This window comes from Hemicordylus capensis, chromosome 4 (assembly GCF_027244095.1).
Source record: "Hemicordylus capensis ecotype Gifberg chromosome 4, rHemCap1.1.pri, whole genome shotgun sequence".
Classification (NCBI taxonomy): Eukaryota; Metazoa; Chordata; class Lepidosauria; order Squamata; family Cordylidae; genus Hemicordylus; species Hemicordylus capensis.
Window position 1 is genome coordinate 124,716,950 of NC_069660.1, and position 27,157 is coordinate 124,744,106.

The 27,157-nt window shown below is 39.9% G+C and overlaps 1 protein-coding gene across 2 annotated transcripts in view; it reads left to right on the forward strand.

Annotated features, from left to right (window-relative positions):
- BTBD8 (BTB domain containing 8) overlaps positions 1-26,638 on the forward strand; it is a 65,434-nt gene extending 38,796 nt beyond the window's left edge. For both annotated transcript variants that reach the window (XM_053248004.1, XM_053248003.1), the window contains exons 7-18: positions 1,664-1,760; positions 2,803-2,891; positions 3,100-3,202; positions 4,931-5,113; positions 9,434-9,571; positions 13,839-13,968; positions 16,267-16,328; positions 18,031-18,661; positions 19,442-19,532; positions 20,325-20,461; positions 21,342-23,696; positions 25,405-26,638. In XM_053248004.1, coding sequence (XP_053103979.1) covers positions 1,664-1,760; positions 2,803-2,891; positions 3,100-3,202; positions 4,931-5,113; positions 9,434-9,571; positions 13,839-13,968; positions 16,267-16,328; positions 18,031-18,661; positions 19,442-19,532; positions 20,325-20,461; positions 21,342-23,696; positions 25,405-25,874 — 4,486 coding nt within the window. In that variant the 3' untranslated portion in view covers positions 25,875-26,638. The remainder of the gene's footprint in view (positions 1-1,663; positions 1,761-2,802; positions 2,892-3,099; positions 3,203-4,930; positions 5,114-9,433; positions 9,572-13,838; positions 13,969-16,266; positions 16,329-18,030; positions 18,662-19,441; positions 19,533-20,324; positions 20,462-21,341; positions 23,697-25,404) is intronic.
- Positions 26,639-27,157: the final 519 nt, after the last annotated feature.

Genomic DNA, 27,157 nt, shown 5'->3' on the forward strand with positions numbered 1-27,157 from the left:
ACCCATGGGGTGGTTGGTACCCTATGTGCTCTACACCACCACTTGCTCTGGGCCACCCTGGTTCCCCCCAAGTGCAGTTATGGGGCAGGAATTATGGAGGTCCATCATTTCTTATGGGGAAGAATTTTACAGACGCGCAAACTCCATTACATCTTTAAAAATCAGCCCTCTGCCCAATTCCTTTGAAATAATTCTGGCAGCTTCCTTGCCCTCACTGGGCACTACCACCCACCCTACTCTGGGCCACCCCTTTCCCCCCAACATGAAGCTATACTTTTGCTGAAACCTCCATTCTTCCCTATGGGAAAAATCCTATACTTCAAAAATTCACCAAAAATCAGCCCTTTGCCCAATTCCTCTGAAATTTGGGTGGTAGTTTCCAACCATTGGGCACTACCACCTCCACCCACTAGCTTTTCCCCGGGGCCATTTTTCAAAATCCAAAATGTTTCAGATTCGGATTTTGCAGTTTCGAACAAAGAACAACACGGGGGTGTTTCGCATTCGGGCCAAAAACAAAACAGGAAGGGGGGGGAAGCACAACCCTACTTACGAGTGAAGAAAGCTGTATAGTAAATAGAAAATATTATTCTTAGTTTCTGGGTGCCACTGTTTATTGCTGCAATATGAAGAATCTGGAAAATGTGACATTTGTGCTCAATTTTATATAACTGTATTTTGCCATCCATTCCACCAAATGAAATTGTGTTTTTCCAGCCATCTGTCAGTTCACCAAGACAAATGGCCAGCAACCACTGCCGTTGCTCCTTTGTGTAAGAAAGTGAAATGATGCCACAGCCTTATTGAAGCTAACCAGGTCTGGGTCTGGTCAGTGCTTTGATGGGAGACCAGCCTGGGAAACCCATGGATGCTGCCTTGTGTGTATGAAATTTATACATAATTGGGCTCAAAGAATTAATTGAAAATAAAATTGATTTGAAGTACAATGATTTTGGAAGCATTCATAGTGTCATCTTCTTACACCAGAATATATATAGATAGATGATGATATTATTATTATTATTATTATTATTATTATTATTATTATTATTATTTGGTCATTCTTTGTCATTATAGTTAGTATTTCAATTTTTTTAAATTTACAAAAAACCTTTTAAAACTTCTAAATATGAGACAGAGTACATCATTTTGTTAGCAACATTGCCCATTTCTAATTGGTTAATGCAAAGTGGCAGCCTCTTGAAATGCTTTATGCATGAGATGTGACATGAATTACTATATTTGTGTGCTTAGATTTATGACAAGGTTGAATATATATCTTTATTATTATTTTGAATCTTCATGAGATGTTAATTACATTCACACAAATTACCAATCACAACATCTTTGTATTAAAAAATATGTTTCTTCTAAATATTACCACTTTAGAATATCACCACTGCATTACCACTTTGAAATTAATACCAGAGGATAGCAAAACCTGTAATGAATATATTTTAAATGAGTATCTGAATGTGAGATCACTTTAGAAATGTCACTTTAGTTGGCTTTTTTAAAAAGATATAAACAATTGAGAATGCAAATGTCTTTTTAAATTAGTCTGGATGCAACGCAAGTTACTATAGAACGACCCTATTATTGGTGGGCAATGGCTCTATTATGTTTATGTTATGTATAATTTTCTTTTTTGCTTTTATTTCAGTCGCATACTGAGCATTGCAGACATGTACGGACTAGAGGGTCTGAGAGAAGTAGCCACATATATTCTGAAAAGAGACTACTGCAACTTCTTTCAAAAGGTATGTACAACACCTCGCCAACCCTGCGGTTGGCCAATTTGGCGAGGTATTAAAGTCTATGGGAAACAGGAGGTTAGGGGAACCACAACTGCAACAACACCGAAAAATAAAGGGGGAAATGCTAAAAAATCAGGAAAAGTCACCCGAAACCCCTTAATATCGCCAAGAGTCACCAAACGTAATGAGCAGATTGAGCCTCTGAACCCCACAAAATCACTTAAACCGTGCCCCCACAAAACACTAAAATATCTCGCCAACCACAGATACTTGGGTCACGGTTGGCAAGACCAGTCACAATATTTCAGTTGCATATACTTGAAACCATGGTTGGTAAGGGATGACTGTATGCGGTTTTCTTTTTAATGATGCCATTATGATGAGAGCTAAACAGCCTGAATTTCTTGGGATCGCATGTTCAATCCAGGTATTACAGGCCAGAATTGCTGAGTTGTAAAGTCCTTACTTTCCACTCAGTAAGTTATTGAGGGCTTCTCCTGTATGTGCTGGAAGGACTAAGGAACTCGGGGAATTATGGTTTTGAGAGAGCATGTCACAGGGTGGCATATTTCTCCTAGTTTCTTACACTGCAAGCTCTAGACTTTTCTGAACAAAGATGCTCTCCCTACGTCTCTGTTAAGAGGAGAGCCTGGTTCAGCAGCTTACAATTCAGAATATTGCTTGCTCTAACACTGGCTACAGAAAATCTCTTAAGAACTAAATACTGTACTCCATATAGACAGGGGGCGATGAGTTAGCATGAACAGACTCAGGCATGAATTCAGCCGGAGTTGATAGTGGGGTTATAGTTCAAGCCAGATCCCCTCTGGGCTCCAGCAGAATGCATGTATTCCTCTCCCCATTCTTGGGGCTTGATCAGGCCGCAGAATGGATCACAGGTGTTGATTCTACTGAAATCTGGATCAGAGAGAAATATCTCTCTGTCTCACGTAAACCCCTCAATATTCTGTTGTTTTGGAATTCTTGTTCGTAAATCTCTACAAGCTTTTGAAAATACACTGTTCTTATATTCTAAACATTTTAGCCTGTGCCTGGAAAGCATCAGCCTGTTCTAGAATGTCTGGTTATTGCTCATTCAGTGGGAGTGGAAAACCTTTATGATGCTTGCATGAAGTAAGTGAACTGTTTGATTCTTTACATCTTCACTGTTAGTTTTGAAAATGCTGTTTTTGAAAGGTCAAGCATAACATGTCTCACAACTATTTTGAAAAATGTTATGAAAATGCTTTTTGATCAGGCACTCATGCTCATGGAGATCGCCTGTGACATTAAATTTGATGGGCGACTTGAATTGCTTAAGCAAGATTTTTCCTTTTAACAGGTGGCTGGCACAGCACTTTGTAAGATGTTGGTCAGAGAAGAGTTTTGCCTACGTGCCCATTGAGCTTCAGAATAACTGCCTTAGAATGCTGATCCAATCTTTAGTAAGTCTGTGCGGACTTGTTTTCAAGTAGAGAAGCACTAGTAAAGTTAGGCTGCTAGAAAACCTGGGCTAGCTTTATTATTTGTACTGAGTTTAGAAACTAACCTGTTTTGATTATGAAAGTATATATTCTACTTTTGCATTTAAACTGTTGATCAGGGCATATCCTATAGTGCAGGGGTTCCCAACCTCTTAAAACAAGTAAGTGTGTGTGTGTGTGTGTGTGTGTGTGTTTACGCAAATTAAATGTTACAGTTATGAGACATGCTACTACATGTGCACAGAACTGGTTCGGAGGCCTTTTATGGGCCTCCGGACTGGTTCGATCAACCAGCAGTTCTGCCAGTTTGAAGTCAGGAGGGGCATACCTTTAAGGGTGGGGGTGGGTGCCCTTCCCCTTCCCACTGTGTTTCCCCTACCGGCGCTCCATTGAATAAGTCCCTGTCAAGGTGGCAGCGTACCTCCTTGCCGCCCTGGTGTTCTCCTTGGCCAGAAGTTAAAGGAAGTACCCGGTGGGGGAAATGCAGCAGGAGGGGTAAGGGCACCCTCCCCACCCTTAAAGGTATGCCCCCCCCGTCTTTGAACCACCCCCCGCTGGTTACATGCATATCCCTACATGCTGCTACAGTCACTGGCTTACAGCCACACTAAGTTACTCATACGTTTACTTGTCCTATTAATTTCAGTGGAAGTATTCAGTGCTGATTTTCTGAAGCCTGTCAGTCAAGCTGAGGGAAGGGGTACATAGCCAAACGATCAGGAGCAGAGGAAGAGGAACTTCACTCTTTCCTTCCTCCCTTACTGTACTGGATATATCACTGAGGATGCAAGCCAGTGATCCTTAGATGGGCAACAAACAGTGCAACTGCAGCATGGGGAGGTAGAAGGACACCAAGTACCCCTTTGAAGTCCTACTAGTACCCCTGTTGGGAACCCCTGCTATAGTGTAAGTTTGGCCAGTAAATCAGCAGTGTTCATCATTCTTCTTTCTGTGCTTCAGAAATACAGTGGGTAGGAAATCAGTTCATCATGAGTTCAGTCATGTTCATTGAAAGGCACTTGACAGCCAATTTATACTTCATGCAGCAGACCTGATTGCTACATGTATATTGCCAATCTCCTGGTGAAATCTATTAAGTATGAAAGGGAGGGATGTGTCTGTAAGCATAAGGGGGTATGCAGTAAATATATGCAAGGTAACCATCATTGATTATAGCTCCATGATGCACATTTATCACATTTACAAACACATATGTTCTGATTACACTTTGTGGAGTTGTCCTTGGCAAATGCCGGTGTAAACAAGGCAAATACATCTGTAGTATTTATCTGCCCTGAGATCCAAGCATGAAGACGATGGGTTGTAAATCAACCCATAATTCTTCAGTAGATTGGAATTGCAGAAGAAACCAAAACAGTTCGCTTTATTTGAGATCAAGATTTTGAATTTTTGTTCAAATATTTCTTTTCCTCTTATGGGCAGTATGAACATTAAAAGACTCTGTTAAAATATGTTCTGCTAACTTTAACAGAGAACATATCAAGCAGTTTTGCTATCTGTTTTCATATTCGTAGGCTCCTGCTGAGAGCATTTAATGTTAAAAACATCTGACCACTATTTAGAATTTATTTGTTGCTATAATCATGGGGCAACATGTATGTGTCAAAGAATGGTGCAGAAACTACATGTTCAGTTTTGCTCAAAGTCAACGTATCATGTCATTTTAAGAGCCCACAGAATGCAGCCCATCTTCTGATAGAAACTGACCGGCTGATGGGTAGTCTTCCCCAAGTGAAATGGACCACAACAGCTCATGCTTTGGCATCTCGGCTGCAGGAAGAGTGTATAGCATTCATGGTGGCAAACTTTCCCCAGATAATAGAAAGTGAAAACTTTTTTGCCTTCTTACAGGTAAAATATATCTGAATTATACCAGTGTTGTATAACAAATGTCATGAGCTGTACATAGTTGTAAGCTGGAAACTTTGGCTCTGGAGCTCTGAAATGACCATTACTTGAGGTGAGAAGTTCTGGCTCCTTGGTTACTTTGAGGAAAGACTGCAAAAGTTGTATTTCAGCAGAACTGCAGCCTCTTTGGTAATGTAAACTGGTGAGTTTTTAGGCGGTGCTGCTTTTTTGTCTTTGATTTTTAGTGTTCCTTTTAATGTTTTAACTCCTTGTTTTACATACTGGATTTTTTTATTTATTTCTAAGCTACTTTGAATACATGAAGAAGTTGCCTATGAACATTTTATTTATTTTATCAGATTTTGATCCAGCTCCTTCTCCAAGGAGCCCATAATGGTGTATATGGTTGTTTATCCTTCCAATAACCCTGTGATGTAGGTTAGACTGAGAGATAGTGACTGGCCCAGAGTCACCCAGTGAGTTTCATGGCTGAATGGAGATTTGAATTCAAGTCTCCCCAGTTCTAGTCCTACATCCTAACCACTACACCATGCTGGCTCTCAGCCGGCTCTCTAGCATCTCTAAATATACTAGACAAATAAATATAGTTAGACTATGTTTTTGTGTGGGAATAATGAGACTGTGTTGTCTTAGCCTGCTTTGTTACAGAAGCAGTAGCTATGACATGTAATGACATCCAGATGAATGAAGCATATATTCAGTAAAGGAAGCACATGTGCTGCACTCCAGACTAAGGCAGTGTGGGCCTTCTATCTCCCCTTCTCTCTGAAGTGCAAAAATATGTCCTTGAGAGTCACACAGCCTCATATTTTCAGGTAGCACAGAAGGAAGGGGAGATCAGCAAAAATCACCTGTCTGCACTGCTTTCGTATGGAATGTAGCATGCTGCAGACACATTTCATTGGTCTGGATGTCAGCCGCTATTCTGAGTTATTCAGAATTTGCCTTGATTGCACAAACTTAAGAATTAAATGTTAGGAGGATGTTGTTTAGATGCTGTTAATTTGAAAAATGAAAGTATTGAAGCTTTAAAATAAGGATAGATTAAACCTGAAACTCTGTTGTTGGGACTGTTGCTGTGCAGAACATCAGTGATCAAAATATATAATCCAAGCTATAAGGCTTGGATACATAGGGGTGCAAAAATGCTCCGAAGCCACTGCCATCTAAGATGTTGGGCCTAGAAGGTGGCATCTGGAAAAGGTAGGAAACAGGTTTCCCACACTCCCAGGTGTTTCTGCCCCCTCTTTCCCATTCTTCACAATGCACTCTTCTCTCTAGTTCTCTTTTCTCCTCTCTGCATCTTCCATCCTTTCAAGGCTTATTTATCTCACACATTGTTTATGCTCCCCTTCTTTCTCAATATTTTCATCCCTTTTTAATCCCATCTTTCATTTTCTGCAGTTGTTCCTTTTGCCTGCCTGCCTCCTCCTCCCCTCCCTCCCTCCCACCTTTCTCAATTTGTCATTCTTTACTTTTTGCCACTCTTGTTTTACACATTCTTCTTTCCCCTTCCATTTCTCTCTTCCATTCAACATTTTCTTCCCTTGTGTGCGAACCTTTTTGACTTTGCTTTTTCTCCAGTACCCATCCCTAGAAGCCAGGAGTGGCCCAAGGCATTGCGGTGCCTTGTGCCACAATTGTTTTGGGGGCGAGCCTCATTTCAGAACGGACCCTTGCAAGCTTTGAAACTGGCTCAGGGGGTGGGGCTGCCAGTAGCCTCCTCTTCTCTCCTTTTGTTTCTTGCAAGCTCCTTGCAAAGCTTGTTGAAGGGTCAGATTGGTCTAGAAATGTTGCACCAGTGGTGGTGGGTATCTTACCACTTTGCTGGCGCCCCAGTAATTTGCTGCCTAAAGCAAAAGCCTTATCTCACTTCATAAAAGGCCCACCCCTGCTGGAAGTGGGACTTAATCTGAGCCAGGGCTTCTCACAGCAAAGCTCCAGAACCTGTTAGAATGTTAGGATTCAGTTCTGGAAGTTTCTTGGATGGGTGACCACTGAGAATGTCTCATACACTGGCATGGAATACAAGTATAACACTAAAAAGGAAGTCATTGGTGTGTTTACAGGTGCATCAACAAGAAGAGGGTCCCTCTGCTTAGGTCTCAGTATCTCTATTCAATCACAAACCAATGAGGTTTGCTCAGAGCCAGATATTCCAGAAATAGATACATAAATGTAGCCATTGTCATGTAGAGTATGATTGTGGACATGAATACAATAATGGAAGTTGTGGGTAATAAGGTGGAAGTAGTCTAATAAACAGCTTTTCACAAGATGTCTGGGGGCACAATGGGAATGGGGCATGTTGATGAAAAATACAGTTGCCCATTCTTCCTTAATTTCCACAATCCTGATTCACAGTATAAATGGCTGAACAGGCTAAGACCATGAGTATTGACTACCAATCATAACAGGCAACACTGGACTAAATGGACCAATGGGTCTATCTGTGTAAAGTAAAGGTAAAATGTGCCGTCGAGTCGGTGTCAACTCCTGGCGACCACAGAGCCCTGTGGTTTTTCTTTGGTAGAATACAGGAGAGGTTTACCATTGCCATCTACCACACAGTATGAGATGATGCCTTTCAGCATCTTCCTCTATCACTGCTGCTCAATATAGGTGTTTCCCATAGTCTGGGAAACATACTAGCGGGGATTTGAACCTGCAACCTCATGCTTGCTAGGCAAGTCATTTCCCCGCTGCGCTGTTAGGTAGCTGGGGCTATCTGTATAAGGCACTTTCATATGGGGGCGGTACTTGGGCCTCACTCATTCACTTACTGACATGAAACTCCTAGACCAAACCATGAAAAATAGAAACATGCCATTTTGCAGATAGGTTCCAGACAATGCCCACACTACCGGGGGTAGGCGGAGAACAACCCAGAAAAAATTGCTTGATTTCCTGGAAAATGCGAGAAAACTCTCCCGTTAAAAAGCATGGGAAATGATGCCTTCCAACAAACTCTGGCAGTTTTCTCGGTACTTTTACATATGAGAAGTCCAGAATTTCACTGGATGATGATGATGAAACAAACAGGCTATGTTGCTTTGATTCACTAGACTTCTATACATGTCAGATTTCCATGAAACTCACTTAAGAAACTGAAAATCATGTACAATCTTGCACTAAATAATGTTTGTCTACCTCATCTACTTCCTAAAAATTTTTTTAGGGTTTCTTGGCAGCAATACTGTTAGATGCTCAAAACAAAGCAGCTTTTCTGGTCATCAACTAGCAAGGAGTGAAGGGCGGATACGTGGTCATTTTTTGGTACAGGAGCAATGCTTGCAAACTGCAAGCCCTTTTACTAGTATTCATATAAAACGATAGATGAAGAACGGAAAGGTCCTCCACTGTGACTGACTGGTTGGACAGACCACAGTGCAGGATATGATTTAGTCTCTTCCACCCCAATTGTGACAAGGAAAGGAAGAGAAAGAAAGAAAGCCAGCAAGGCTTGAGTAGGCATGGCAAAGAAAAATAATATTGGCATGTTGTGAAACCCTAGAACACTCCTGTCCTCTCTCTCCTTCTGACCCTGATTAGGCCTCTCTTAATTAGAGATCAGAGCCTCTTCAAAAGAGAGGGGAGATTAATGCCACCTTGTCCCCTTTCTTTTCTCTAAGGAGTCGCTGTCCTCTCAGACTCACTGTGCAGCTCCACTCCAGCCAGCCCTCATCAGCAGCAGACTGATCTTTAAAGAGGCTTCCGCATGGGTCACTTCTCCCACAGGGAGTGGGGTCACTGTTTGGTGCGACCGCCATCCCTTGGGGAAGGTGTGAGGCACATTGGCCTGCCGCTTTCCTAACCCCTCCCTGTCAGGGCTGGGCTTGTGTCTGGCCAGACGCCGAGGCTAGCATGTGCCCCACCATGCCATCAGTCGGGGACAATGGGATGCGTGTGTGCAGCCAGGTCATGCGGCGAGTCCAATTGTTTCCCCTCTCCCCTCGTTTCCCCTCTCCCAGTTGTTCCCCAACACACATGTGCATCAAATACGAGAATTAGCATTTTGAAAACTTCTTTTAAAAGTATAAGAAAAATACTACCTTGCTTTGCTTACAGGTTTCTTGGGATTTCTTGCCACTGTTTGAGAGAGTATTGGACTAGATGATATTTTCCAGCATAGAAATGGAAGGAAGTCTTGCTTGGATTAAAATAATCTTTGACCTGCCACCAAAAATGTGTGTGATGGGTAGAGGGGAATGGGGGCCACCCTCTGTTCATTAATGATGTTCATATATACACAATGCATTTTGATTAGGGTTTCTATTGCTGCTTTTTGATGATGTCTTCTAGGATCAAGCCATGAGCAGCAAACCTGACCTTCTTGATAAAGTGTTTGAAGCAGTTGAGAAGAGCATTGGCACTGAGAATAGTTGCAGTCTTCTGATCGCTATGGATGCCCTGTTAAATTCAGAATATGTGAAGGAGATGGTAAGTCTTACAAATGTAAGGGGGGAAATATTTCACATTTGAATAAGTTCTTTTTCAGAGGGATGTGCACCGATTTGCTTTGGCACCATCGCAAAGGCAGCAAGGGGTTCAATTAAGGGGAGGCAGGTGCTAGCCTGGAAGCCTCCACTGCCCCACGCCGCCCAATCACAGTGCTGTTCTCAGAAAAGCATCCCCGTGAAAGCAGCAGCCTGTGCTGCTGTCTCCTTTAAACCACTGCAGCAACAGGATGCTTCTCCCAGCATCCCTTGCATGACGTCAGCACGCACATTTATTTACTATTTATTTGATTTATATACTGCTCCTCCAAAAATGGCTTCGGGCAGTTTACAACAAATAAAAACAATTAAAATCAATTAACAGTTAAAATCAAAACTTAATCAATTAAACAATTAAAATCATTTAAACCTTAACATTAAAATCATTTCAACCATAAATCTAATTAAAAGCCAGGGTGAATAAATGCATCTTCAGTGCCTTTTTAAAAGCTGCCAGATGGTGTGGGTGCATGCGTCGATGCCATTTGCATGCCAACGGGTGCTGGGGTAAGCATCCCATCACCACAGCGGGGCAGTTTAATGGAGACAGCAGCATGGGCTGCCACTTTCATGAGGATGCTTTTCTGAGAACAGTGCCGTGGTGGGGCGGCGGAGGCTTCCAAGAGGGGCAGGTACAACCTGCCTGCCTCTTTTTAAAAGAAGCCCTCGCCAAAACAGGAAGCCGATCATTTCCGTGCCTCTTCGAAGAGGTGCCAAAATGTTTCAGGCACATCCCTACTTTTTCAAATGAATCATCTCTGAAAATTAGAACTTTGTGAAGGAACTCTACTCAGATGACACAAACTAGGTTATATAATTCCTAGGAAAAAATGCATGACTGCCTGAATTCAGTGGGATGTACATTCTGATCTTGAATAAGCTTGTTTATAAGCTCGAGAATCAGCGTGGTGTAGTGGCTAGAGTACTGGACTAGGACCGGGAAGACCCGAGTTCAAATCCCCATTCAGCCATTATACTTGCTGGGTGACTCTGCAGCAGTCACTTCTCTCTTAGCCTAACCTACTTCACAGGGTTGTTGTGAGGAAAGACTTAAGTATGTAGTACACAGCTCTGGGCTCCTTGGAGGAAGAGTGGGATATAAAATGTGTGTGTGTGTGTGTGTCTTCCTGGGCTCCTCTTTTGAAAATTGGTTTAATTGTACTTCATTGAAAAGTACTATAGTGATAAGTATGTTTTGTGGTTGGGATTCAAAGAGCCCCACGGCTAGCCACAGCCTCTTCCCGCTTCTGGCTACAGCCTTCAGAGGATCTTTTCAGCAAGGTGGGGTGGGGGCTGCAGTGGAAATGGGAGTCTGAAAAGCTCCAGTGCACCTGCAGAACACCTCAGGTAGTTCTCTAGATCTCAGTCTATCCCTTTGAGGTGGGTAAACATTTATGAAGGCAACAGAATAATTCATATAGGCAGCAAAAATAATCATTATAATGATTACAAAATTTACTGGTGTGTCTACTGAGATATTGTGAATTTAAAAATACAAAATTATTTTTCTTTCAATTCAAGAATAATGCTTGCTTGGTACGTTGTCCTGCATTAGAAAAAATGCTATGATTTAGTATGTAATTCATACAGATTAAGAGATTTGTGACTGCTTAGGTCCCATCGAAGTGCTTATAAGAGGGTCTTGCCAATAACCTTTACAAGACATGTGCAGCGATATGAGGATGAAATAAGGGCTCCACTCTTGCAGAGAGGCTGGAGATTAGCCATGGTAAAGGCTTGTTCCACAACCCAATATATGCAGAGGATGATGGGAAAGTGGTTTTCACTTTTCTCCCCTCCCTGTAAAAGCCCTTTTTGCTTCCAGTAACATGTCCCTGAGGGCTGCACTACCCTCAAGGATATATTTCTGGAAGTGGAAAGAACTTTTTCAGGGAAGGGAGAGAAGCTAAAAACACTTTCCCCTCTCTCTCCGCGAGCACTGGGCTGAGGAACAAGCTTTTGCCATAGGTATTCTCTAGTCTCTCTGCAAGAGCAGAGCCCTTCTTCCACCCTCATATCACTATGCAAGATGTGGGCTAGGGAGCTTGGAATGGAATGCAGAATCCCTGGAACATTCCATTGGAACAACTGTTCAAGCTGGTTGTTCCAACAGAATGACGCCATTCAAGTCAGAATGTTCTGAACGCCAATTTGGACTCCAAAATAGCATGCACAACAGCCATTTGACCTCTGCTAACTTGGCAAAGAGGCACCTTTTACAGTGGTGATTCTCTTTATTTAGAAGGGGGAGAGTAACTGGCCCTATCCACCCCCAGCACAGTGCCTCCAGTGACTGTTACTGGTGTCTATCTTACGTTTCTTTCAGATTGTGAGCCCTTTGGGGACAGCGATACATCTTATCTATCTATCTATCTATCTATCTATCTATCTATCTATCTATCTGTGTATACCGCCCTGAGCCATTTTTAGAAGGGCAATATAGAAATTGAATTATTATTAATAATAATTTGTGTGATGGTGCTGACCACGCAAATGGCTGCAGTGCGTGTGCAGAGGCCAGAAGAGTGCCATGTTGGTATCCAAAATGGCACTTGGAACAATCAGAATGTTCCAACTCGGAACAGGGTCTTTCCGTTCCAAGCTTGGAATAGGCCCTTCATTTGAAGGCCATTCTTTTCCGAGCTCGAATCACTTGAAATGGCCCATTTTAAGTTAGAATGTTCCAACCATGGAATGTTTTGCACATCCCTAATGTGGGCCAAAATATTCAAATACAATGTTTAAATGAAATGTCTCCCTTCTGGTGCCCTATTCCTTTTGTAACAAAGGACTAGCAAATTTTCCACTCCTTTAAAAAAGCTAAAACAAAAACCACCCACCCCCAATTTGGGAACAGAAATGACTCACAACATTTAAAAAAAATATATCTGCTCAGGATCACTTTAAATAACAACCTCTTGTTCAAGTCAGTTCCATGCATATGATTAGGCTGCAATGACGCCACCCTCATACATACATTTGAACACCTAAAAAGGGCTACTGTTCTGGGGTATAGTAGTACATGTCCACTGGACTGCTGTATGTCCCCAACTATTTGAAGAGATATACTTCTCCTGCGTGGAAGGGGACATGTATAGCATTTTGCACTACTAATACCTGTGTGCTCATGACAAGTGAATCATTCCTCAGTTGTAGAGCACTTCAGTTAAATGTCTGAAACACTAAGTTAGATTCCTGGTATTTTCTGTTAAGATATCTGGGGTTGTAGCTCAGAAGTAGAGCATCTGCCTTGCATACAGAAAGTCCCAGGTTCAATCCCTGGCATCTTCAGATAGGGCTAGGAAGGACTCCTGTCTGAAACCATGGAGAACCACTGCCAATCAGTGTAGACAGTACTGAGCAAGATGGACCAATGTCCTGGCTCTGTATAACACAGCTTCCTATGTTGTCAAGGCTGGAGAAGATCTTTATGTAAGACCCTAAGTAACTGGCCTTGAGACCTGCAGTTAGGCAACATTGACAGTAGCAGACTAGATAGATCATTGGTCTGACTTGGGATGAGATAACCTCCTTTATTAACACATCTTCTTATGGGGATATTTTCCCCTATCCCTGAGAGGAGAAAAGCAGTCAGCAACAGAAAATAAAGAATTCAGTTACTAACCATTTAATATATTTGCCATAAAGATTTCCCTAGCCATTGGTGGGAAAAAACAAGCATAAAACAATTTTAGATTTCTGCAGTCTGTCTCAATTCCATTTTTAGAAGAATCTTCATTAATGGTGCTCTAGATAGCGTAGTTTAAGATCTGACATGATCATCTCTTATGTACAGAAATGACATAAATTACTGTTCTACACTGCTGCAATCCGCTTCTATTGTTGACTTACTCGGCTGGAGTGATGAAAATTTAATTAGATACATTATTGGCCCCCAGAGGATTTGACCTTGTAGTGACATAGCCGAGAGTGAAAAGCTATGAAGTGATTCATTTGTTTAAAAGGGGTGGGGGCTTGATGTTTTAGGAGCTTTAGTTTCTGTGGGAGTGGCTCGCTTTCAAGCTGTGTAAAATTATGGTGCAGGACAATTGGCCTTCGCAAACCTCATATACATCCACTCAGCAATCATAGAATCTAAGTGATGACATCATTGATCTAGCTTAAGGAGTAAGTAGATTCTGTAAGGAATAATGACTGGTTGCTATGACAATGTGGCTCTTTCCAGCTGCTGATTTCTTACTCGAACACAGGGGTTTACGTGCAAGATCCAGGCTCTGCGTGATAAGCTGTGGGTCTTCCTGGTTCAGTCGTTTTATGCTGTTCGTCACACAGAGAGCTGGAAGCTACTGAAGTCAGGCGATCAACAGCAAATACAAGCAGGTAGGCAAGCTATCGGGAGTTTAGCGCTTTGCATAACAGCTGTGCCCTTATTAAAGAAATAATGGGAATGGGTAATTAAGGCTTGCTGGAATATGTTTATGAACCTTCTGCTCTCAAATATTATGCAAGAATTAAAAATGAAAATAACCTGCTCAAGCAGCTTCAAGCATGGAAGCCGAATGATTGAACAGCCCTTTTGTGAAAGATTCTGCTTGCATGCATTACTGCAGAGATGGGGATATCTAGAAATAGGTAGGCTGCCTGTTTGTTTGCACTTGTTTAAAAATATTACAGTGGGTTTTTTCTACAGCACATGGGTGTTGCAGACAAAATTATTTATTCACGACATAGCAGTGTAATCCGTGCATGGAGGATTTTAATTCGAACAGCGCACTACAGAAAGATTTAATCTTGCTGGATGTAAATCTTGTGTATGTTGAATAAATTGGGTCGATTGACTTCAGAATCGATTTAGTATTGTGATACTGTGTGTGCTGCAGAATAATCATCAAAGGAGCTGCATAGCGGCTTCTTAACATTTTACTGACAGAATTTGAGGTTTAAACAAAAGGAGGCTTGCTCTGGCTCCTTCTTTCCTTTGTTTTCAAATGTATGGAATGAAATCATCTAGATGAGGTACCTGGAAAATGGCTTCAGGGCAATGCTTGAATATTTTGTGCTGTGGTCATGCAGTTTTTCCAGTAAGGGAAACCGAGACTACGTACTCGAGATTATAACATTATGCAGAACATTTGGGTAGCAATAAATGAATGCATATGTAATATACACAGCAGGTATTTTTCTTATTCCTTAAGAGCACACTGGATAAACTAGATCGTGAGCTGTAATTTAAAGGCTCTAACTGACACTTGCTTATTACTTGTAGAAAATCAAGCAAGAAAGCTTATTAGTGGCTTGGGGTCATGTTCAAAATGGACTTGGTTTTGGACTGGGTCATTCTAAATAGTGCTTTATAGTGTAAAAGCGCTAGAGTCTATAAATGTGATATAGTAACTGATCCTGCTTCCATGAATTTAGTGTCATTCATTTAATGAGTAAAACGTGTTTGTGGTTTTAAAGAATGTGTTGCGTTAACTCTTGCATTTTAGTAGTGATATCTAGAGAAATGGAAATACAATTTCATTGTGTGTAATTTTGTGTATTTTTTCTATAATCTGAGCTGGTGCTATCTTCCTTTTGTAGCTCTCTACATTTTAACATGAGCTCAAAAAGAAGCATGTAGCTGAAAAAGCTCTCTTTTAGGAATGGCTTGAGATTCCAGATTTTTAAATCTATCTAGCAGTAATAATAGGCTTATTAGTATATGTTGTTATAATTAATAATTATGCCTAACTTGGAGTATCTTAGTTCACAAAGAAACAATTCTTGATTTATATTAACAAAAGGTGTATGTGTATGTGTGTGACTACATATAAATAAATTTTCCAGAGTCATCCTAGGGAAAAATAGATTCCCAAGGTGCCATTTTCAGCCTCCTGTTAACTGAAGAACCTAATGAACAAGTGTTATGTTTTGTTTGTTTTGGTACAGTTGACTTTTTAATATTATCTTTTGATAAAACTATTTAAATAACTAATGCTATAGTTTGGAATTGCATTATGTAATTTGGAGAGGGCCAATTGCACTCTGGAAAAAGTATATTTTGAAGAAAACACACTTCTCTAATATTTGTATCTAATGTAGGTTACATAAGCTGTAGCACTGCAGAGGTCTTGTTACTGCCACATCTGGGAGCTTCATTCAGACATGCTCTATTTGGAACTTTATATATGATAAGCCATATTGCTTGGCTGCAAATGCTTGCATGATGACCTCAGCATAACTAGAACAGAATTTTGCTTAAAGGGGGACTTCTCAATCAAGCTCGCAGATTTGCAATTTTCAACAAATACATGAAGGGAAGCAACCTTTCTGTGTCAAATGATTGTCATGTGTTACGTTTGGTACATGCAGTAAAATATGCTATAACCACTCGCAAATTAACTTGCCCATATCTGAAAAGAATGGGAGAATGAGAACTCAAACTATCCAAGATAATAAAATAAACAGAGGATCTGTCTAGAACTCAAATCTCTTCACTCCTCTGTTTGTACTTCAGTCTAAAGCTGTCCATCCTTTCTTGATAGCATCTGTCTTAAAATATGTCTCCTTCTGTTTGGTTAGAGTACCACCCCAACTGTCCTACAGAAGAGTTCTTTCCCTATGGTTGTTTTTATCTCAGTTCCTTCTTTCTTCCTGTTAATATTTACTAAATGAAGGTGTGCTTCTCTTATACAGCTGCTTTTGACAAAGGTGATGATAGAAGACCTGCCAAAAAGCCTGTATTCACTAGCTGTCAGGTAAATAAACCCAAAATCCTTACATTTACAGATCATTCCAAATTCTTCAAGCAGGCTTTCCTCTCATTAAGTGTACATTTTAAAAATACTGTCCCATATTCTCCACAAATTTCTGAGGGCGAAGCAAGAGCTTCCCAGGTAGCTGAAACACTAGCTGCCCTACAGGCTTCCATGCACAGTGAACTGGATTAGGAAGTAGTTTTTTACTTCTCATCCCACCCTGAAAAAAACTGTTCTTTGAAATGAATAGGTCCCTGAGAGCTGCACAACCCTCAGGGTTCTATTCTTGGCAATGAATATTATTTTTGCAGGGTGGGGAGAGAAACAAACATTGCTTCCCGATCCACCTCCCTGTGTGTTGTACTATGAGGTAAGTCTGCAGTGCAGCTAGTTTCTCAGCTCCCTGCAAGAACAGAACTCTTGGCTCCACCTTCATAAGTCTACAGAGAATGCAGGCCACTGTGTTTTGTTTGTTTTTGGAAACCAGAAGCTACTTACTGCTCTCATCATGGAAGCTCTTTCTGTGAATGGAGTTTTAGTTGTGGAAGGGGTCCTTTTGGAGCTTCTGTGAGCACAGTGGTAATTTGGAATCCAACCCAGCCATCATTGTTTCCTTGTCATTTTATTTGAACCAGTATCCATGTAGGATCTTTGGGGCATTATAACACAGACTCCTTTGTGGAGGAAGTGAGTTGCTTTTCTGTGGGAAGAAGTTGGTTTAGCAAGAGTTAATGCTCAGTCCCAAAATGTTTACAAAAACAATAATTTGCATTCTGCATCTCCTTACATACATTCCTTATGTGGTCCTTTTGTAGAAACATCTAGTTTGTAGAGCTATTCCATTAACCCTTGCCACCATCTACCCAATCCTCTTACCACCATATTTTAAGAGATACTCTTCAAGAGGATTCAATACCATATGACAGAATACGTTTTGAGTGAGTGAGAGCATTAATAAAGAAGAATACACTATGCTATGAATTTGGCTATGCTTGGCGGTTTTTTAGAGTAGAATGGTAAACCTTAGAAAATTAGGGTGAGATCCATCACGGACTTCAGGGCGGGGGGAAAGTGTGTAAGGAAAATAGTATGCTTTAGCATGAAATACTCTCAAAATACTTATCATGATGGCTATGTATATAGAGTTAGGACTGATATATTGCAAAGATATAGCTTCACAGTCTATCAGGAGGTAGGGAGGGTGCACTGTCTCTCTGGATGCTCCCTCGCAGTGAATTCTAAAATGTGTATCAGGGGCCAGAGGGCAGATTTAACCTATTACTTGTCTCTAAGTGCAGCATGTTACTTTTCCTTGTAGGGATACCACTTACTTGCACCTGAAGACACCTGTTGAAATAGGGGATAGACTTGCTGCTCACCCCTTGTGACCCCAACCATTGAGAATTGAGCCTCTTCTTGTCTATAGCTCTGACCTTTTACCTTCACAGCACTGTGCTGAGTTCTGTTTCTTGGTCACACTGGAGTGTGTGTCAGAATGTTGGGAACTGGCTCTCATACTGTATATTAAATGCTCAAACTAGATACCTAGTATTTCTAAACCTCATAAAGGAAGATGATGGAATTATTCTTTAAGTGTGGCAGTTAAGATTAAGATTTATGCTGAATTTTGCTAAATTTTCAAAAGTAAATAACAGTGACCCAGCTACTGTCTCTTGCTAAATTATCATCCTTTCCTCTCCAGTTAAACAGATGCATTACTGATTCTGTTGGTATAAAACATACTTCTTGGAAAACAGACGGAAAGAAAAACAGTTGGGGCAATTCCTCCACTAATCAGGATAAAATGAAATCCGATGGATTAGGAGCATCTGGACATACATCGGCTACCAATAGGAACAGCACTAATAAGGCTTTGAAACATGACGATTTAAAAGGGAAAGACAGTAAAAAAGCTGTTTGCAAGATTACAAAAGAATCTAAAATGGGGGAGAAAACTCCTTCACCAAAGGCCAGAGCTGTTATAAAGCCAAAAAGTGAAAATAATGGAAACGGTAAAGCTGAAAGCTTGCTTACAAAACAAGATTCTGACCGATCATTATCTTCTGGTGGACACAAAAATGCAGGAAGTGGCAAAGCTGTGAAAAACCAAGAAAGCAAAACTGCAGGTGCCCGACCCAAAGTACTTCCCGGAAGCTCAGGTGTTCAGATCAAAGCAAAACCTTTGAAGAAGACCACTGGAAAGGAATCTCCTCTTATGGGTACAGAAACTCCAAACAAATTTACAAACTCAAGCACAGATTTGCAGATGTCCACTGAACATCTAGATGAAGCCAAAGAGGAAAAATTGGCAGATGAAAGCAAAAAGTATTCAGGTAAAAACAGGAAATTCCCATCCGATGTGAAATACAGAACATACCCTGCAAACCAATCTGAAAAGTGTTTAAAAACTCAAGTGGGTTATTACTGTCCTGTCCTGATTGTTTTTCTTTTTGTGATGAACAATATTTAGATTGAATCATGTATTATGATGTGTTAGGTCACAAAAAGAATAAGGCAGTACCTTTTAAACTAAACGAATACTTGAATGCATGAGCTTTTGTGGATTATAACCCACTTGCTCAGAAGCATCAAAGGTGCTGTCTTATTCTTTATATAGAGAGAGTGGAGGAGGGGAGAGTTGTGAATGGAAGATTTGAGTGGTAAAGATGAATAAGCACATAGTCAGTCCTTATGTTTGTTGAAAAAAAACCCCATATATTTGCATGTATTTTATTGTATGTATGTATGCATGTATTGTCCCAGTACCAGTGTAGCTGCTTGAAGGTATAGGGCAGTCAGAAGAGAACACATACATGCTGCTGCTTCTTCCTATTTGTATGTACAATATAATTTTATGTAATTTGAATAATCTGGGACCTTAAAAAAACCACAACCCAGATAGTTGGGAGTTCAGACGTATTGGAGTGTATATTTCATATACCTGTAGGAGGTGTTCAAGTGAATTTGAATAACCAAGGTTTGTATTTTGAGAAGGAAGCGGGTGGATTATATTTCTCTCTCTAAAAAGAAAAGAAAAGTAGATTGACACTTTCATCAAGTGCTCATTATCATGTGTCTCTTCCTTTCTACTTTTATTTTTATTCATCGTACAGCTTTGAAAACAAAGCCTGCTTTGAAGATGACTAATGGAGCCTCTGCTAAAAAACCTGTTAATGATCTTGAGACTAATAGTCCAATGAACAGGTCTGTTGGAAGTCAGGCTACTAGATTTGCATATATTTGGATTTTATTTCCCTTCTGAAAATGTAGTTCATTAACTCAACTTGCATTTTGGTTCCAAAACTGTATGTTGGTTCACCTTTAGAAAGAAAATAGTATGTCTCTTTGATGTTGCCAGGGTTCTGCAATCCCAGTCTTCTGTGGTGAGCACTCTTCTCACTCTTGCCCCATCCACATGCTTATCACAAAAATCCCTCCCTCTGCTCCCCAAGTTCTTAGCAAAATGAAGATTTGAGAATGGGGAGGGGCCTTCTTTTTCTTGCAAAAGGTAAGAAACGGCATGTATCTCTCTTGCTGTTTCTTCTTTCTGTGCTCCAGGATAAATAAGAGAAGATCTGGCCACTCCAATGAGCCCTTTGCATGAGGCAGAGGAAAGGACTGGTGGCCGTCACAGTCCCTGGCTAGTATGTCAAGTGGTCCACATTAGTGGACCACTATTTTTTATTTTTAGATGCTGCTACTTTAGCCTTATTTAACAGATCAGTTGAAACTTTCCACTTGGCAACTGTCAAAACTTATAATATTCTAAGAGCTCTCAGTAAAGCTGAAATAAAGTGGAGCAAGCTATACAGTGAGAAAAAAGACTGCTTGGTTGTTTTCCTGTTTAATATGTTTTGTTGTGTTTCTTATAAAGTAGCATTTTTTGCTATGCTTTTCACATAGAAACCCATGTAGGCCATACAAATGTATTCCAATATGTTTACCTTCCAGATCTCAAAACTTGCAGATAATTCAAGCAGTGTCTTTCTCTCTTAGTGTTGCAAAGAAATGCGCTGGTAAGAGCAGCAATGAATACATACCACAAGCAGTTTTGAAGAAAAAGGGAAATGAAGCTGGCAATTCTGCTCTACAGCAGAAGACAAAGAATGTAGCTTCAGCTGCTAAAAACCAAGGTGAACTCAGGATGATCCAAACTGAATTATGCCTTTGCTCAGATTTCACTCTCCCCCTTATCTGTCCCTGGGTTCCAGTGGAGTTACATTTGGACCAAGTGCTCCAGTTGCGCACCCTAAACTACATCTTAGCATTGATGTCCTTTTACACTTGCTGTGCTTAGTATACTCCCTCATTGTCCCCTGTGTGTTCTATGGTTCAAATATAATAATGTTTCCTAATTGATTGATTCCCCCACCCGCAAAAATAAAAATATTTCAGGCTTATGGTAACTAATGGTATGGCAGTGAAATAGTAGGTTTCAATCTGAATGTTTTTGGCCATATTTGAACTAGGATAATTGTATTCTGACAGCTTAAACATCATTTCCATTGCTCAAAAGGAATAATTTTTAACAGTGTCCAAGTCCTAGAAACTATGACTTATTAGTCTGGGAAAACAGCCTGTAATTTAGTTATTTTTACTTACACTGTTGTTGTTGTCGTCCATGTTTTTTTTAATTCTCAGCTGTAATATAATAAATTCAATCATCATACTGCCCAGATGGTCTAACTAATGATGGTTAACATATCAGTGTTTTTTTCAAATGGATATGCTTATGTTTTAACCCAGTGCCCAATAATTATTAATTTATTCCTTCAAATGTTTAAATTCTTGTACAGTGTGGTTGTGACTAGCAACAATTACACTTCAGCCATGAGCAATTTAATTTTCTGTGAATGTTTCTGAATGTTCTTTTGAAGCAAAGTAGGGGTATTTTGCAATCTCATCTTTTTCACAGAAATGTAAAATATTGGGGCTTTTGATATACGGTTTTCATTAATAATATACTTTGCTAACTGAAATGTATTATAACCTTAAGATTTTTTTTCTTGTTAGGTCCACAAGGAGATTCTCCAAATTCATTGAAACACGGACTTTCTTCAAAACAAAATGAAGACAAAAATATGACCCAACATTTGACACACTCGGTTTCATCAGAAAGGAAAACTTCATCAAAGAAAAAGTCTAAACCAGCACAAAGCACTTCAGTTAAAGCTACTGCAAAAATAATAGTAACATCGAAAAACCAAACCCACTCGAAGAAGAGTGAAACAATGAACAATAAAGACCAAAAACAAAAAAATGTTGCTGGGCAACCTCTTCTAAAGCTTCAGACTTCAAACCAGAAGTATCCCAGAAGTGAGTCTCCTGTTCAGAAAAACATCCTTGGAGAAGGGCAAAAAAATTCAGACCAGAAACTTGAAAATGCTGTCATTTCAGGAGCTCAGCTATATGGCAGTAACAAATCTAGCCCAGGGAAGAAATCTAATAGTGGAACATCTTTACTAGAGATAGATAAGAGGGACACATCAGATTCAGAAAAACTTACTCCCTTTGAAGAAGAACACTACAAAGGAGATTTAAAAACCCCTTGTGTTGCAAAGCTGAATGGGTCAATGAAAAATGAAAAGGAAGTAAAACAGGTTCATAAGAATAATAAATCTCATGTAATTAAAAATGCTGAAGAATGTAATGCAACTGAATTGCACCATGTTAAAGAACATAAGAGTATTGCATGTGAGAATATTAGCCAGGATCCCTCCACTTTAAGTTCAAAAGAGGGAACGTTAAAATGCAAACCCCTCCCTGATTCTACTGCTTGTCAGCATTCTACTGAACATTTAGAAGAAAATGAGAGCCATTTGAAACAGGCAAAAACAACTGACCACAAACCTGAAGGTACCTTGAAAGCTCAAATGGGTGTTAACAATGTAGATGATCCATTGCACAGCTTATCTGAAACAGTTAATGATAGCTCTAACTCAGAATGTGAGGAGAGGAAGTCTTCTAAGGCCTGTGCAATAGGGTCTGAAAGTGCTGATGAGTTCTCTGATAAGTCTGCCTTGACTGAATCCCAGTCTGCTACAGTAGAATCGGATGCTGCTTCAAAATCTTTCATAGACCATGTTGCAGAAAAATGCTCCTCTAAAGATACTGATACCACAGAAACACCAGAGAGCCATGAAAACTCAGAGGCTCCATTTGGTGACCATTGGAACTTGAGTTCCAGTGCACTTGATCCGAAAGAGAGCCCTGAATCAGACACTGGCAGTGCAACAACATCCTCAGATGATATCAAGCCAAGATCAGAAGACTATGATGCAGGTGGCTCTCAGGATGATGAAGGATCAAATGAACGAGGGATTTCAAAATGTAGCACTATGATATGCCATGACTTTCTTGGAAGAAGTAGCAGTGATACAAGTACACCAGAAGAACTAAAAATCTATGACACTAATCTACGAATAGAAGTAAAAATGAAAAAGGAAAACTCTGATCTTTTCAGAGTTATTTCAACAAGTGATGATGAGATCCCTAGAAAAAGACATCAAGGTGATGAGAGAAGGGTTGGATCCAGGGGTAATAATACTAATTTTGCTGCTGCACAGTTTCCTCCAGAAGCAGATCAGGTCTCCTCTTCAGCTGATGAAACAGAAGATGAAAAGTCTGAAAATGAAAATGTTGTAGAGAATTTGCCTCCATCAGAGCTTCCTGTTCAGCAGTTCCATGGAATAGTGAATCTAGCATTTGAGGATGCAGCAGAAAATGATATTGAGAGTCAAGAATTTTCTGCCACTAAAAACTTTAAGCGGTCTGTATTGCTTTCAGTGGATGAATGTGAAGAACTGGGCTCTGATGATGGAGGAGAGGCCCACACTCCCCTCCAGCGTTCCCTTGATGCCACAACACCTTCAGATGTATTTGATGGAGTTCCTCATGAGCATCATGGTAAAACATATTATTCAAGATACTCCTTAGAGATTGAGGATGGATTCCTGGAGTGTAAGGAGCACAATAAGGAAATGGACAAAAATGAGAGCTCTTCTGTAAATTCTCATGGTACCGAGCAAAAAGCAAAGAATAATCTGGATATTTCAGTTACGGAACGAGAGTCTACAGAGAAAGCTATGGCAGTAGGAAATAGCCAGCCTCCCACAGAGGATAACAAGGAAGATGCCAAGAGTGAAGAGAGTAATGAATTTCAGTGCAATAAAGTTTCAGACAATGACACAAAGTCTCAGGAAAGACCATGTCACTTGGATCTTCATCAAAGAGATAATACTGAGTTACAAAAGAACAGCTCTACAAAACCTGTAGATCCATGTAGGAGTCACTTGCTGACTCAGGAAGGTCACGTGAAAGAGAGTGAGCCAGCATCTACTGAATACGCTAACACTGCTTTATCTGCAGGTAACGTACAGAAATAAAAACATTAAGTCCCTCAAGATATTAAGCATTGGTGGAATATTATATTTACAAAGCTAAGATTAAATATTTAAATCCTATAAATATCTTAGACATTTTATCCAAAGTGTTATAGAATTCAATGCTAAGATTTCAACAGTGACAATTAAGTTACTTACCATATTTTTTGCTGCTCAGACTAAGTCTGACTTGCTCTCCAGTGGGCAGTTAAGAATATTTTTCTTGGGCAAAGCTTCGAATGGGATGTGGTTCCCTGTTCTCAAGTTTATTTTTGTCCCATTTGGACATTAGCAATATCATCATTTAATGGAACCCTGGATATCCATATTGTTTAACAGCCTATTTGAGTCTTAACTTATATCAAAGTGGGATGTGCAATAAGTGCATTTATTAACTCATTTTAAAATGCTCTACATTATTTTTCTTAAGAGCTACATTAGTTATTGTTGCAATTTGTTTCTGTTTTGCACAAAGCAGGAGACTGCCCTTCTACTGCTGTATCCAGTGGGACTTTTCCATTGGCATCAGTGGGGACAAGTCTGTTGTACCCAGAGACACTTTTTCAGAATTACTACAGTTTGACATTTTTGCCAGTCGTGTGTGTGTGTTGTTGTTGTTGTTTTTAAAGGAGAGATTTCACTTTTAACAACAGTTAATGACTTACATACTATGCAATGCTCCACCAATGGAAGAGTGGGATGCATGTGCTGGCTCCATGAGCCTGGAAAAGTCATTGACTCTGCTAGCAAGTGCACAGAGCCTCTGTGACTCCTAAGGATTGCGTTTGCACTGTACCAATGATTAGCTCATCCTTCCCATCGGTGCAGACGCAATCCTTAAGAGCCGCAGTGACTCCGCGCCTTTGCTAGCAGCATCAACTGACTTTCCAGACTCATGGAGCCGGCACATGTGCCCTTCCATCAATAGGGTGCCACGCAGTATGTAAGGCAAATATATTTACATCTTGTTTCACATGGTTAGGTAACTTTCTTGTCTAGCTGTTTTGTGTGTCTTCATTAAAACAGGAATTGAGCACAGTACCCCAAGTACAACAGAATATCAAAGTCTCTTAAACATCTGTCTATTCAAGAGCTATGAAATAGTGATTAATGTTCAGAAGAACCACACAAACTGATTACCTTTCAAGCTGTTACTTTTTGTTTGCTTGTCCTTGCTTGCAGCTGCCCTTTGCATGTGCAATATTTAAATATAAGCCTGTGAATAAACTATTTTGTTTTTGCCCCTTTGAAGATGACTTGGCTTAAGTCACTGTTCCAGTGAACATGTCCTCTTTCTTTTTTAAAAACCTTTCTCCCTCCCCAATGCTCCTTCTGATTTTAAGTTACAATTTTAGTGATTTTAGAAATTCATGTGCATTAAATGTTGGTTTACATGACTTGTCATTTTCTGTATCAGAAATTTTTTCTAATTATGGAGGTTTATTGTCAATTGCCAGTGGTGATTGCTGCTTTAACTTAATTTATAAGCCGTATTTTGTTTCATTTATTTTTTAAATACGTAAAAAGAATGGCTCAAGTTTTTGTGAACTTTGTATACAGTTACATTTCTCCCCTTACCTCTTAAATGGTTGGATTGGTCCTGCTGCACTGAATTGAATATACTGTACAAAAGCCCTGCAGAGGGGAAAAACCTGTGCAATTTTTACAATGTGTAGTATTATGAATTATTTCAGGAGACATAGATGATTGTGACAGATTGACACAAACCTGCATGTATGAGCATCGGCCTCCAAAAACCCTTTCTCCAATATACGAGATGGATGTTGGAGAAGCTTTTGAGCAGAGGATGGAGTCGGAAGTGAGCATTCTAGATGTGGATTTTGAAGATCAGCAGTTTGCAGAACAGGACTGGACTCTTCTCAGGCAATTGTTATCTGATCAGGAATCAAACCTGGACATCAAAAACTCTGTTCCCGAAGACCTTAACTTAGCACAATATCTCATCAACCAGACACTTTTTCTGGCACGAGACAGTTCACAACCTCAGGGTAAAGCACAGATTGACACTTTCAGTAGGTGGACTGAACTAATATCTCCATTGGATGATTCTTCAGCAAGCATCACAGTGGCAAGTTTTTCCTCGGAAGATTGTTCTTCCCCTCAAGGGGAATGGACAATTCTTGAACTAGAAACCCATCATTGAAGTGATCAAGTGTTTGAGACAGGACTCCTCCCCTCTTCTCATACCTCTGAAGATGAATATTTGATGCAATATTTCCATACAATAATAAATACTGCATCAGTCAAGAAGAGTCAGTCCTTGATATGGAAATGATCCTTCCATTAAGTGGTCCATTTCGAAGTAAGATTTAATCGCAGGAAATATAAACTTTTGAAAATTTACGTGGGTGTTTTCTAAAAGCTATTTTTGAGCATGTCTTTTTTCTAGACTTCTTAGGAAGAAGTAGATGGCCTGTAAGAAAAAGCCTTGGCTTAATCTCCCTTCCTCGTTTCATTCACTATTTGGTCATATTTATCTGAATGCTCAAGGAATTAAAATGTGAATGCAGAATAAGTAGTGCTACCCTTCTTCCTCCATCGCTCTCCATATAGTGACTTGCTGATTCCTTCAAAGATAAAAGATTCACAGTGGTTGTGTCAAACATGTGTGCCAACAATCCTTTAAATACTAGAAATGTGTGTTTGCGTTTGCAGAAAAAGTTTTGAAACAACTGTTTCTGAATTTATTTATAAAGAGCAGCATGTTTGGTTTGTTTTTCTCCAGATTGATTTTGTACCTCTTTTGTTTTTAAAATTTTCAATAAATTTTTTAATTGTTTATTTAAATCTAAGACTGAACAGATATTGCCAGAAGTGATACATACTGTTCCTTTTCTAGGAAGAAATAAATGTTTATAGTGCTGGTAAATTAAAAAAGCAACTTGTGAATTATTCATCAAAAGTGAATATCTTTGACAGTCATTTTTTTTAAGGTGGTGGTTAATGGCTTGAGAGAGATGGGCTTCCTAAAGTGGTAGTCTGCTCCACTTTAACATCCATCTTTGATCTAAAATAGATGCCCATGTTATACATGCCCATATCCTGATTTCTAAGACTTATTAAACCAACGCGCTTCCCCTAGCTTATCACAGGGTGGTGATAGGTTTAGCCAATGGTTCAATCGCAGTGCAATATGACTGCACTTTCAGGAGTTCAAGCTTCCTACGCTGCAAGTATTTCCATATAGGAACAAGAGCCATATGTAAATGATCACATTTGAAACTCCCACATAGAAAAGGATTGCACATCAAAACACATTACGTATGATCTAAATGCCCCCCCCCACACACACACACACAGAAGTAGTCTTTCTAATGGAATTTTTAACATTTGAAATGAAAAGTAGTCTTTCTAATGGAATTTTTAACATTTGAAATGAAAATCACTTCAAAATGCTATCTTCAGTTTCCTTCTTAAAATGTTTCC